The sequence below is a fragment of the Glycine max genome, chromosome 16 (genome assembly GCF_000004515.6).
Source record: "Glycine max cultivar Williams 82 chromosome 16, Glycine_max_v4.0, whole genome shotgun sequence".
NCBI lineage: Eukaryota > Viridiplantae > Streptophyta > Magnoliopsida > Fabales > Fabaceae > Glycine > Glycine max.
In genome coordinates this window covers 6,291,907-6,303,225 of record NC_038252.2, presented here as the reverse complement: position 1 = coordinate 6,303,225, position 11,319 = coordinate 6,291,907, and the positions used below count along the sequence as shown (strand labels likewise).

The 11,319-nt window shown below is 30.5% G+C and overlaps 1 protein-coding gene across 2 annotated transcripts in view; it reads left to right on the top strand.

Annotated features, from left to right (window-relative positions):
• The first annotated feature begins 1,784 nt into the window (after positions 1 to 1,784).
• The window catches only part of LOC100784831 (MDIS1-interacting receptor like kinase 2), a 15,074-nt gene continuing 5,539 nt past the window's right edge, over positions 1,785 to 11,319 (top strand). Inside the window, exons 1-2 of one of the 2 annotated variants that reach the window (XM_003548498.5) lie at positions 1,785 to 4,388; positions 4,769 to 5,306. In XM_003548498.5, coding sequence (XP_003548546.1) covers positions 1,895 to 4,388; positions 4,769 to 5,112 — 2,838 coding nt within the window. In that variant the 5' untranslated portion in view covers positions 1,785 to 1,894 and the 3' untranslated portion in view covers positions 5,113 to 5,306. Of the gene's footprint in view, positions 4,389 to 4,768; positions 5,307 to 11,319 lie in introns of those variants that run through there. The other variant, XM_026126143.2, reaches the window with a different exon arrangement.

Here is an 11,319-nt window from a genome sequence, read left to right as displayed (position 1 = left end):
CGCGTGCAAGATACCAAGCTAGACTTATATTGACCCCACTGATCGGCTGTCTTGTTTGATATTTTCTTTCTCACTTTAATTACTTCCTTATTATGAATTTATCGCTTCTCTTCGGTCTTCATCCTAATTAGTTTTTAATATTATAACATTTAAATGATTTAATATAATTAAAATGTATAAGGGACTGCAACAAATTAACATTTTTTCTTCTAAATTATACATTTAATAATACATAACTTTATTACAATAATTTTTTATAAAACTTATATATATTTTTAGCAGCAATTTTTTAAGACTTATATAATATATAAAGCTTATTATTAAGATCACATAAGCACAATACCAGAAAATAATAATTATATTTAACTTTAAGTTCTATTATGTTGCCCTAAAAAAGGTTCTATTATGTTCATTAGAAATAAAAATTAGTTATAAATATTTTATTTAAAGATTCTCAAGGATAATTTGACATTAAATTATTTTAAATCAGAAAAAACCATTTGGAATGTAAATATTATTGATTAATGTTTCCTAAGATTTATTTCCTAAATTAATTGACAATAATTAAAAGATAATAATTTTAAAGTAAATTTTAATTTTGATTTTGTGAAGTACGATAATCATATAAGATGATTTTTAAAAAGAATATCATATCTTATTTGACAATTGAAATCAAATTGTAACTAATCTGAAATATAAATAGATAATATAAAAAAGTAACTGAAAAAATGTTTCACTTACCAATAAGTTATTGATTTAAGTGGTATTAAATTATTCTTTTTATTGTCTTAAATAATGTCTCACATTTGAGTCTTATGGATACAAAATATAATTAGGACAACAAACACCACAAAAAATAACCAACCAAAATAATTCTCAACGAAGATAAAGAAGAAAAAAAAAGTTTTTTAAAAAGTTGGATTCTTATCTATATTGTAAGTTTTAGTTTGGGATTTTGTATTTAAAAGATTTCATTTTAATTAGTTTGTTACATATATCTGTTTAGACCAAATTTGTTCTTTTGTTAGTTTTTGACACTAATAATATCAATTTTAACCGGTATGATATTTTTTATAATTTGTCACATGTTATCAAATTGTTTAACCTAAAAATTCTAATGGTCTAAACTCTAAAGTGAAAATTTTTAAATTTAATGAACTAATTAAATTAAAACCTAAAATGTTGATAAAGGATAAAAAGTCTAATTTATTCTTACAATTTGGATATAAGTCTAACTTAATCATATAATATTTTGATAATATTTTTAGTTGACGTGAGATCTTCAACTTTTAGTAAAAAAAAAATTAATCATAATGATTTAATGTGTGAAATACCAAAAATGATCAATTAACGTGAATTGTTTCAGCTAAAGTAGTGATATAAAATTTGAGTTCTGATTATACAATTATCTTAATTAAATACATAAAGAGTTAATTTATCATTTATAATTATCGTACCTGACTTGAACAAGACAACCTCCTTTAAAAAATATCTATGGTTTAGACAATTTTTCTTATACCAAAAAACACGTGCTTCTTTTTAACTTAAAATAAATAAGTTTGTTAGTAAAAATTATAATTATATTGAATTATGTTTTAAAAAAACATAAAGCTTATAGTAAAAAGGGTAACTTCGAAAGCACAATTGAGAATATAGGTGTAAAACTTTTCTACTTTAAACCTTTTCAACCCCGCTGTAACATATCTGTATATACAATACAATATCTCTTGACTTCTTCAACGAAAGAAAAAGTACAATATTTCTTGACTTTGGTTATTGTTTCACTGATGGTTTGCATATAAGTATGCATATCCCATGAATTGCTTGCAAGTACTTCTCCTGCATTTGATTGTATCAGACAAACTGTGATTGAATCTTTCCTCAAAATTTCCTCATGGTGTTCACATTTCCAACTCTTCTGTCCATGAAGCTCCAACCACTTTCGCTGCTTCTTGTGATGTACTTCTGTGCATTTGCTACTTCTTCTGAGATTGCTTCAGAAGCAAATGCTTTGTTGAAATGGAAAGCCAGCCTTGACAACCACAGTCAAGCTTCTCTCTCTTCATGGATTGGCAATAATCCTTGCAATTGGCTTGGAATTGCATGCGATGTGTCCAGTTCTGTTTCCAACATAAATCTCACACGTGTTGGATTAAGAGGTACGCTTCAAAGTCTTAACTTCTCATTACTTCCAAACATCCTCATTCTGAATATGAGTTACAACTCCCTGTCTGGAAGTATTCCTCCTCAAATTGATGCCTTGTCCAATCTCAACACTCTTGATTTGTCCACTAATAAACTCTTTGGTAGCATTCCCAATACCATTGGTAATTTGTCCAAACTACAATATCTTAATCTTAGTGCCAATGGTCTCTCTGGTCCTATTCCTAATGAAGTGGGAAATCTCAAGTCACTTCTCACATTCGATATATTTACCAACAACCTCTCTGGACCAATTCCACCTTCCTTGGGTAACTTACCCCATTTGCAATCCATTCACATTTTTGAAAATCAACTCTCTGGATCCATTCCTTCCACTCTAGGAAATTTGTCCAAGCTCACTATGTTATCTTTATCATCAAATAAACTCACCGGGACCATTCCTCCCTCTATTGGGAATTTAACAAATGCCAAAGTGATATGTTTTATTGGAAATGATCTTAGTGGTGAGATTCCAATAGAATTGGAGAAGCTTACTGGCTTGGAATGTTTGCAGCTAGCTGATAACAATTTTATAGGCCAAATACCTCAGAATGTTTGTCTTGGTGGAAACTTGAAATTCTTCACTGCTGGTAATAACAATTTCACTGGCCAAATTCCAGAGAGTTTGAGGAAGTGCTACAGCCTTAAAAGACTCAGGCTTCAGCAAAATCTTCTATCTGGGGATATAACAGATTTTTTTGATGTACTTCCAAACTTGAACTACATCGATTTGAGTGATAATAGTTTTCATGGTCAAGTTTCACCTAAGTGGGGAAAGTTCCATAGCCTCACAAGCCTCATGATCTCCAACAATAATTTGTCAGGTGTTATCCCACCAGAACTAGGTGGAGCGTTCAACTTACGCGTACTTCACCTATCCTCAAACCATCTTACAGGATCCATTCCTCAAGAACTACGTAGCATGACCTTCTTGTTTGATCTCTTGATCAGCAACAATAGTCTTTCAGGAAATGTTCCCATAGAAATATCATCATTGCAGGAACTTAAGTTTTTGGAGATTGGGTCAAATGATTTGACTGGCTCAATCCCAGGACAACTTGGAGATTTGCTCAATTTATTGTCCATGGATCTGAGCCAGAACAAATTTGAGGGAAATATTCCTTCAGAGATTGGCAGTTTGAAATATCTTACAAGTCTTGATCTGAGTGGAAATTCGTTGAGTGGAACAATACCACCAACGCTTGGAGGAATACAAGGCTTAGAAAGATTGAATCTCTCACACAATAGTCTTTCAGGTGGTCTCTCTAGCTTGGAACGTATGATAAGTTTGACATCTTTTGATGTATCATACAACCAGTTTGAGGGTCCACTTCCTAACATTCTAGCCATCCAAAATACTACAATTGATACATTGAGAAATAATAAAGGCTTGTGTGGCAATGTCAGTGGCTTGAAGCCTTGCACATTATTAAGTGGGAAGAAATCTCACAATCATATGACTAAGAAAGTCTTGATATCAGTTTTACCCCTTAGTTTGGCCATTCTGATGCTTGCATTATTTGTTTTCGGAGTCTGGTATCATTTACGCCAAAATTCAAAGAAAAAACAAGACCAGGCTACAGTTTTACAATCTCCAAGCTTATTACCAATGTGGAATTTTGGTGGCAAAATGATGTTTGAGAATATTATTGAAGCCACAGAATATTTTGACGACAAATATCTCATTGGGGTTGGAGGGCAAGGACGTGTTTACAAAGCCTTATTGCCTACTGGTGAAGTCGTTGCTGTGAAGAAACTCCACTCAGTTCCAAATGGAGAAATGCTCAATCAGAAAGCTTTCACGAGTGAGATCCAAGCTTTGACAGAAATCCGACACCGTAACATTGTAAAGTTACATGGGTTTTGTTCACATTCACAATACTCATTTTTGGTGTGTGAATTCCTGGAGAAGGGCGATGTCAAGAAGATTTTGAAAGATGATGAACAAGCAATTGCGTTTGATTGGAATAAAAGGGTGGATGTTGTTGAAGGTGTAGCAAATGCTTTATGCTATATGCACCATGATTGCTCACCTCCGATCATTCATCGCGATATATCAAGCAAGAATATTCTTTTGGATTCCGATTATGTAGCTCATGTGTCGGACTTTGGAACAGCTAAGTTTCTTAATCCAAATTCATCCAATTGGACCTCATTTGCTGGAACCTTTGGTTACGCTGCACCAGGTAATTAGTTTCCTTTCTTCAATACTAATTATCATAAATTTAAATATATTTAAGATCTTTAATAAATAAACGGTCTAATTTTATTTCAAGTTTTTGATAACTTTTTTTTGTTTTATTTTTTTAATATATTAAAATTTTTGTTTTAAATTTTTGTTATCGAGTGTCTCTTATAAATTAATTTTTTTTAATATTATTAACTATTACGATGATATAACATCATCAGCTGACTGACTATGATTATGAAAACTCAAATAAAAATTTTCATATATCAAAGATTTAAAATAATTATTTTGTATTAGATATTTATAATTTAATAGTGAAATTATAATGATGTCCTTTCTTCAATACTATATAATAGCTCTTTTAAAAATTTGTTGTAGAACTTGCATACACAATGGAAGCAAACGAGAAATGTGATGTGTATAGTTTTGGGATCTTGGCACTGGAAATATTGTTTGGAGAGCACCCTGGTGGTGATGTTACATCTTCTTGTGCTGCGACCTCAACACTTGATCATATGGCATTGATGGATAGGTTGGACCAACGTCTTCCTCATCCAACAAGCCCTACTGTTGTTGAGCTGATATCAATTGTGAAGATAGCAGTTTCCTGTTTGACCGAAAGTCCACGATTTCGCCCTACCATGGAGCATGTTGCCAAGGAGCTTGCTATGTCGTCCAGGTTGTCTTCAATGCCCCAAACACACGCACTTATGAAAGACTGAACATACTAAACATGATCCAGTTCTACCTGTTTTTTTTTTTTGTTGGTATTGTATCTTATCACCTTCTTAAATTGTCGCCCTCATCGTATAATAATGTTTTGTAAGTTTCAAAAGATAAAACTTGTAATGGGTGAAGTTAGTAAATGACTTCTACCTATACTATACTAAAAAATAAAATAAAGAGTCTAACTCAATCCATTGAGTAGAATCTATAAATATTGTAAACTTCATAATGTGTTCAATTCCTACACGTCAAAAAAATAATATAATAGAAAAAGTGAAGTATAAAACTTGTAAGCTTTATTACTTTCTCGTTTGATATATTTTTTTTTCTAAAAAAACAATTTTTTTATTCATAGGCATATGGGTGTCACCTGATAACATAGGAAATTGATCCAATGAATTTAAGTAAGGAAAGTTACGTGACTTAATTTTCCTAATTTTTCTATTAAATTGCTAGTGACTTGTTCAAGGTGTTGTCCACTAATAATAAAAATATGGAAAAGTCACAAAATGACGTTTCTTCTTTAAAGCCATACCTGTTAATATACATCCTGTTAACGGGATTTGATAGCACTTTCCCCTTACAACATGCAGAGATATAATCTGTTCTTGACTTCGGAGTTCAGTTTGAGGATTTGGTGTCTTGTGTATGTAAGCATAAGGGTAACAACGTGGGTCAAAGAGAAGGGAATTGGAAGCGTTTAAGTTATGGGACCTGGGTAAATTAAATGAAAGGTATAGACATAATTATAGGAATGATAGGCTCACTAAAGAGGGGATGGAGGTTGAAGCCTTTGTTTCAAAAGAATATTTCATCTGTTAAGTATTAGTAAAAATAAAAGTTTATTAAAGATATATATTATAATTATTATTACTATCCAGGATTGAAGAACTTCAAAAATACGTGTTATACCTACATTTAATCACTGAAAACATGTTTTCCACTTCCGATCCTTAAGAACTAGTTTATATTTTCTAGAGTAATTAAATATCATGTCGCCAAATTCCATCCGCGTTGCAAGACTAGCTAGCTAGGCTGAATCATATACTTGGTAATTCAACAAATAATTCTCTCAAATGACAATATTATTGTTTTTTTTTCTTTCCCAAGCAATCAAAGGAAAAGAAAACAAAAAAAAGACAGCATTATAATAATTTTCTTTTCAAAAAAATTAATTGAATTTCTTTTTCTCATAAGGTAAATAAAATACAAAGTTTCAGGACACGCTGCAAACCCGCTGGACCCCCTACACATGAAAAGATCAAAGTCATTATAGATGCCTCGGTCATATTGTGATGAAGTAATTAACGTATTATAAAGTTAAAGTTAAATAATTTGAATATTATTTGAGTTTGATCCAGAAATAATATTTTGTTAAATATTATTTATCTTTCGATCAAAATTCTAATTAATCAGAAATTGTTTCTTCTAATCAATCGGATTGTTAAGAAGAAAAAAATAATTGGAGTAGTTCCAGGTCTTTCGTGATTATGCTGATACTGGGGGAAGCAGTAGATATAGATGCTGCACCTGACGTTATTATCACTCCGCATATGAGCGGAAAAGGTCAAAAACAGCGGTGGCAAATTGCTCTCGGGTGGGCCATGATCAAAGGACTTGTTTTTCTTTGAAGGTAAATATGAAACGGATTTCTAATTTTCTATCATCAATCGGTTCAGTGGAGGACTGGAGGTAAACAAAGTAATAATAACAAATTGTAGAGGCCATCTTCAAGGAATATTGGTAGTGGAAGACCGGAGATTAAAGAAGAAAAAAATGGTAGAGACTATTAATGCCAAGGAATGCTGGAAGATTCCAAGCAACTTGGCCCTATATTTCAAGCATAAACTCTTAGTTTTATTAAGAGTATTGGCAATAATGTAGCACGCTTTGTATGAGAAGAACTTTTGGTTGAGCCTTGCCCATGAGTTGTGTTGTTGTAAATTTTTGGTTAAAATACACATTTTAATCTTTTATGTTTTTGTTTTTTCTTCGATCTGATCTTTATGTTTTAAAAAAATTATTTTAGTCCCACATGTTTACAAACGGCATCAACTTACCGTCAAAGTCCATAACATGACATAATGGAAATGTAGGCTGCATGTGACATGCAACAACCATTATGAAGCCTTTACGTGGCAACGTACTCAAAACGTAGGTTGTTGTTTTTGTTATCAGAATAGTCCTTCATGTTTTTTTTTTTTTTAAAAAAAAGTTCAATTTGATCATTTTTGTTAATAAAAAGATTTAAAATGATGTTTTAGGTTTTTAAAAAGATTAAATTTAGTCATTTTTATTATTTAAAATATTTATAAGTGGTCCATCATATTTTTTACAATATTCATTTAGTCCTTCATATATTAGCATTAACCCAATGTCTAATTTGTTATCCATTTTGTACATTCCAATAGATAGGTTCCAAAATCAGATCCCATCTTCATATTGACTAAATTTTCATCCTCATCACCGCCATACTCGTGAAGATGGGATTCCGAGTTGTTCTCTGATTGTGACATAGTGAAAAGGTGAAAGGTAAAAAGGATCAAAGTGTCAAGAAGTGGAAATGCTTTGGGTGCATGACAAACCTATGGATGTTAACTAATTGGATATAAATCATTTGTGTAAGTTAGTTATATCTTTTTGGACTCATAAGAGCATATGATACATTGGTATTGATTTTCGTAATATCGTTGGATGCTTATTTAATAGGCAGTGCGTTGGTCGCTAAATAAGTTATTAATAAAAATAAGTTCCATTTACTATTGGACGATAACCACTAAAAGTATAAGGATAGGAAATTTTACCATTTGAGCCGATACCTAATATTCCTTGTTTCACTTCAAATAAATCATTAGTCTATTAATAATGTATATTTTTGTTATTATCAAAATCATGGGTATCTATGATTGTCTAGATATGTTATATTGGATCGTCTATACTAACACATGCCTAATGTTTTAATTCATATAGCTTATTATATTTATTATATTATTGTTTTAAGTCATATCAGTCTAAGTTTAGTTCATATAATTTGTTACACCAATTATATTATTGTGTTAAGTTATATTAGTCTAAGTCTGATTCATATAACTTGTTACACCAACTATATTATTGTGTTAAGTCATATTAGATCAGGTATAATTTATATAATTTACTGTATCAAGTGTGACGCATTACATCTCATATGAACCCATGAATTCTTTTATTATGATCTTAAAATATTTTCTCAAAATGCTTTCTTTTACCTTTTGTAATAAGTGGGAGATTGTGTTTTGAGTTTTGAAAAGACATTTCAAAAGGTAAAGTTTCACTTTATCTAAAATAGATTTGGCTTAAGAATTTATATATCATCTTGTGATATAAACGTTCAAAGTAACTTGAGCGTGTGAGGCTGATAAACTTGAGTCTTATCATGTCCCCTCTTGTCCTACAAATACGTGTCTCTCACATCGAGTTTTATCTTTCGCGATCATGCTTGACACACGTTATTATCTATTTGTCTATATTTGAGTTTAAATGGTCAAAAACAGCGGAGGGAATAATTGCACTCAGGTGGACCATCCAGACTTGTGTGTATTTGATCAACCAATCAATTGCTCCAGCTGTGGAAGTAGAAAAAAAGGTAGAGGCTATTTTCAACGAATTGAGATTCCTAATAACTTGTTACGACGAGTGGCACTAAACTATAACATCTTTTTAGCTTCTTTAGCTTTCGATGTTCATATTGTATAGAAGTTTCCCGTCAGGTGAACTAAAAGTGACTAATAAAGCATTTGGTACGTTTTAAGATTGGTATAAATAATACAATTTTCTGTCCTAAAAAAGTAATAATTTTTAGAGGTGATATAAGCAAAAAGATAAGAATTAAAAACTAACCAAGGAGTGTTTTTAATTTTTCTTGGAGGTGTTTAGAAAATTTGATAATCATCAATGAAAAAAATACAAATATCTTCCAGAGGATCTATATATCTTTTAAAATATCTTCATGGGGAGTGATTGTTTTTCAGCGTGTCTTTGTTCAAAGATTTTCGCATATCTTATGAATGAGCAATGTCGGCAATACTGTTAATACACTATCTCACACGCTCATAATTTTTAATCATATTATTTATTATTGGTTAAAATTTATCAAAAATTATAAATTTTGTGTTTAATTCATTCTTTATTCAATAAATCTCATGATGTGTAATTTTTAATTTTTAATTTTTAATTATACGTGCTTAATTTATATTTTGTGTTTAATTCAAAGATTTATATGATTCTATAATTTTTAATAAATTAAAATAATCATGATGTGTGTTAATAAGTAACACTCTTCTCCCATGTTATTTTTGGATAAAGTAATTGAAACCTTTAGGAAATTTTGAAGTTTTAGAAAATTTAATAGGATCAAATAATTTTTCTTCATTCTTAAACTCTTCATTTTTATAGGGTAACTAAATTTCCTTTATTTTTATTTTTTATAGGATAATTAAATTCATTTTACTTTAATATCTTCTGTTTAGGATAACTTCTAATAAATTCAAATATAACAAACTTCAACTGTATAAGTATAAACAGGAATTTAGACATATAATAAGTATGTGTTCAAAATGATTTTTAAAATAAAATGTAAGAATATAATTAGTGAAGTTACATGGGCATAATTAATAAACAAACCAGAATTGATCAGGAGTTAGTTTCTTATAAGGTGATAGTAAAATTACAGTTTAAATATATCTCCAGTTTCATTATCTCTTATAAATAATAAAAAAAAATGTGTGATATTATTTATTTTCGAAAAAGAATGCTGCCTTAAAAGATTTATATTAGATATATTAAAATTATGTAAATCTCATAAATAATTTCGATCTTGTTTCATATTTAAAGAATCTCTGGAATTCCACTCTATAATAAAGAGAGTATTAAAGATATGTACCAGTAATATTGATGGTTTTTATCCTGCAATTATCTTTTTGAATTAAATAGCCTCAACTCATCAACACTGTTTAAATGAGAATTTATGTTGTAAAAGTTTTTTTTTTTTTTTTTGAAGCCGTATCTTGGACGGACAATCAATGACTAATCTTAAGGAAGACAAGATTATTTATTAATCATGATAAATATAAGGGTAACAATTTATTAATTATGACACACATGATACACAGTAAACCAATAAAATTATTAAAAAAAAAGCATTGCGACCTTAATAAAAGCTACTAGTCTATAGGAAATCAATCCCGCGCAATATACAACATTAAAACATATTCATATTTCTTTTTATATATAATCAATGGTTAACTAAGTTTTTAATTTTTAAATTTTTATAAATTTTAGCTTTTATTTTCTAAACAAAATTTTGACCGGTTAAAGTCTCTAACATTCATTTTTGTTAATGTTAGGTGTCGTTAAAAGATGACGTACGGGATAGCTCATGAGATAGTCAGGTGTTATTTTTATTAATAATTTAATGAAACTCATTTTCAAAAGGTTAAAAACCATAAGAAAATGCTTGGCAAAGATATCCAACAATTTATGGCGGCTAAAACCACGAGAAATTGTCATCCTTGTTTCTAGATTTTCCCTTCCTTCTTCCCTCTTCTTTCGCTTCCCTCTAACAGGAATCATTAAAAAAAAATTAGATTCATGCCCAAATCAAGTTGGACAACAATATACACTCCAACATTTTAGATCTGTGGTGGGTTTCGTGGAAATCTGAAACGTCACCCTTGTCCAACCTCACACCGAAGTTACTTCTTCTGCCATCTTTGTAGAAAATGCTCTCAAGAGTCTCCATAGAAAATGCTTAATTTTGTGAGGAACTCCAAGTTTTGAAATAATCATTCAATCCCCAACAGCCTTCAAGTAGTCATTGTTCACTATATTTTCCATAATATTATGGTAAGAGCTACGTACCGTGTATTTTCAATTGTGGGAAAATCTTCAGATTAATTTGTCATTGGAGGTTGTGTGCAAGAGTGGAAGAGTCTTGATTCTTTGGGCATCATGCTGATTGAAGTTGGTATCCAAGAGACTATTCTTCCAGGCACACATTTTGTGATCAATGAAGTCAGCTACTTTGAGATGAAAGTTGTCATATTAGGGGTTTGTCGAGACATAAGAGCTACCATTTTTGAGCCAAGGTTGAGACCAGGCATAAATTGAGTTACCATTACCTGTCTTCCATCGCAATTAAACCTTCTTTACAGCTACCCATGAAGATC